The 3,052-nt window shown below is 38.7% G+C and overlaps 1 protein-coding gene across 1 annotated transcript; it reads left to right on the top strand.

The window, feature by feature from the left end:
- The first annotated feature begins 1,239 nt into the window (after positions 1-1,239).
- Positions 1,240-2,271, top strand: LOC105536699 (olfactory receptor 4K17). The gene has a single exon (XM_011976129.1). It carries the CDS (start codon positions 1,240-1,242, stop codon positions 2,269-2,271), a length of 1,032 nt encoding a protein of 343 aa, XP_011831519.1.
- Positions 2,272-3,052: the final 781 nt, after the last annotated feature.

The following is a 3,052-nucleotide window of genomic DNA, read 5'->3' as shown; positions in this document are numbered from 1 at the left end:
TCTGCCATCTTCATTTGAATGTTCTTTCCAAATAGCCTACTGATTCTTCTCACATCTTAGCACATGGAAGCGTAGAATACATGACTTTCAATCTGACCTCTCTTTTTTGTGCAATTAATTATTCTGCTTCTTAATCAGAAGTTTTTGCATAATCTGTCTCTCTCTTTCTCTCTCTCTCTCTCTCTCACACACACACAATATTATTTTCCAGATTGGAACATAATGGTCTACTCATTTTAGCCATATAGTAGTTACAGTCATATTCCCCAGTCTGAACGCTCCAGTATGGAGGCTGTTGCCACTCATTACCAGATCAGTGTTATGTAAATAAATGTGAATGATGTTCTAGTGAAGACTAGGTTCATGTATAAATTGTTAAACCTGGTTTGCTCAAGGTATACAATTTTATAAATAAAGGGGGTGTGATATGTGAACTGGAAGCAAGAATCAAGATGTTAGATGTCACAAGTATGTCACTTTTGCTCACAGTGTCTTTCTTGCTTCCTCTGTAAAATGTGGCTCTTGTTAGAATGTGACAGGGACACATAGACCCAGAGTATTTATCCATGTTGCTTAATCTCAGCCTCCTTTCACCTTATAGAAATTATTTAGAAATATGGGTTTCAGTCACAGGAGGCCATGAGTACTAGCAGTCACATCAGAAAAAATAATATTTGCCAAAAAGACTTTCTAAGAGAGTTACAAGACTAGAAGCCCACTTATGGGTTGGTGGAAGATAAGGAGGAAAAACATAGCAGTCTGCATTACTTGAAACCTCACTAACTCACATATCTAGAGCAGCTTTAAATCTGCTGGGTCAGAGTCCCTTCAAAACTCTGGGGATGATTCAGAACAAAAACAGAATTTCTTAAGGTCATTATGGGAAAACAACAACTCCAATATCCATTCAAATTTAAAATTTTGAGTTTGAAAGAGTAGAGGCTGTGCTGAAACCCTTTGTTCGCCAAGGAATTCAGACTAAACTGTCTTTCAACCCAGAAAACCACAGATTTCCTGAGGATGGTTCTATCTCTTTTGTCCTATGAAGATACACTTATACACTCCAGAGCTTGTGGTTTGCTTCCAGGAAACCAGTGGCATCAACAGGTTATTGCTCTTGGATGGAAGTGGACAGCTTAGACTATACGTCTCCTTTTTTAGACTTAATAGATACTGACACTAAATTTCAAGGTCAATTTATTGAAAGATCCAAAGGAATGCATAAGTTTGGTTTTTCAAATGGCTCTTTATTTTTCACTCATACTCCATGGTATGAGTGATGTTTTCTTTCTGTCTACAGGTTATCTAAGAGCGAGCTGTATGATGGAGTCCATGGAACTATTAAATCAATCTCAAGTGTCAGAATTCATTTTGCTGGGACTGACCAGCTCCCAGGATATAGAGTTTCTTCTCTTTGCCCTCTTCTCTGTTATCTATGTGGTCACAGTTTTGGGTAACCTTCTTATTGTAGTCACAGTGTTTAAAACCCCTAACCTGAATACTCCCATGTATTTTCTCCTTGGTAATCTCTCTTTTGTAGATATGACCCTTGCTTCCTTTGCCACCCCTAAGATGATTCTGAACTTGTTAAAAAAGCAGAAGATAATTTCTTTTGCTGGGTGCTTCACTCAGATATTTCTCCTTCACTTACTGGGTGGGGTTGAAATGGTACTGTTGGTGTCCATGGCTTTTGACAGATATGTGGCCATTTGTAAGCCCCTACACTACATGACCATCATGAACAAGAAGGTATGTGTTTTGCTTGTAGTGACCTCATGGCTCTTGGGTCTCCTTCACTCAGGGCTTCAGATACCGTTTGCTGTGAACTTGCCCTTTTGTGGTCCCAATGTGGTAGACAGCATTTTTTGTGACCTCCCTTTAGTTACTAAGCTTGCCTGTGTAGACACATATCTTGTACAAATAGTCATTGTTGCCAACAGTGGCATAATCTCCCTGAGCTGTTTTATTATTTTGCTTATCTCCTACAGTCTGATCCTCATAACCATTAAGAACCACTCTCCTACTGGGCAATCTAAAGCCCGTTCCACTTTGACTGCTCACATCACAGTGGTGATTCTCTTCTTTGGCCCGTGCATCTTCATCTATATCTGGCCCTTCAGCAACTACTCTGTAGATAAGTTCCTTGCTGTATTTTATACCATCATCACTCCTATCTTGAATCCAATTATCTATACTCTGAGAAACAAAGAAATGAAGATATCCATGAAAAAACTCTGGAGAGCTTTTGTGAATTCTAGAGAAGATACTTAGGTTAAAAATATAATAGCGGAGGCCGGGCATGGTGGCTGACGCTTGTAATCCCAGCACTTTGGGAGGCCAAGGCATGTGGATCACTTGAGGTCAGGAATTTGAATCCAGTCTGGCCAACATGGCAAAACCCTGCCTCTCCCAAAAATACAAAAAATTAGCCAGGCGTGGTGGTGCATCCCTGCAATCCCAGCTACTCAGGAGGCTGAGGCAGAGGCTGCAGTGAGCTGAGATTGTGCCACTGCCCTCCAGCCTGGGTGACAGAGTGAGACTCCATCTCAAAATAATAATAATAATAGTAGCAGAGAAACAATTATTTTTTATATTTTTAAAGGTTTCTTTTAAGTATAGAGTTATTAGATACACTGAGATGAAGGCAAGTAAAATGCAATAAGATTACGGTAGTCAGATAGTCAAGAATATTTTTAATGTAGTACCAAAAATAATAAATTATTGATTTTTAAAATGTTGACTGAGTTATAAAAGTTGCCAATGAAAGACTCATTTGTCCTACAGAGGAGCTTGATAGATATGTAATTTATCTAGGTAGTACAATGGCTTTTGATGTAACTGAAATAAAGTGAATCCTCAAAATACCTGTCACATTTTTGTCGTATGATTGATTTAAATGATTTGGCACTCACTGTGAGCTCATGTTTAGTTCTCTGTCTTCTTTACAATATTAATGTCTAAGTCAGCACTCATATGCAGTGTCTTCTAAGAAACCAGTAATTCAGACTTTCCATATCTACCTACACTCATTTTTCTTGTAGCTTCCAAAATG

The sequence above is a fragment of the Mandrillus leucophaeus genome, unplaced genomic scaffold (assembly GCF_000951045.1).
Source record: "Mandrillus leucophaeus isolate KB7577 unplaced genomic scaffold, Mleu.le_1.0 Scaffold163, whole genome shotgun sequence".
NCBI classification, from domain to species: Eukaryota; Metazoa; Chordata; class Mammalia; order Primates; family Cercopithecidae; genus Mandrillus; species Mandrillus leucophaeus.
Note: the sequence above shows the minus strand (reverse complement) of the source record. Positions and strands in the feature narration are given on the sequence as shown.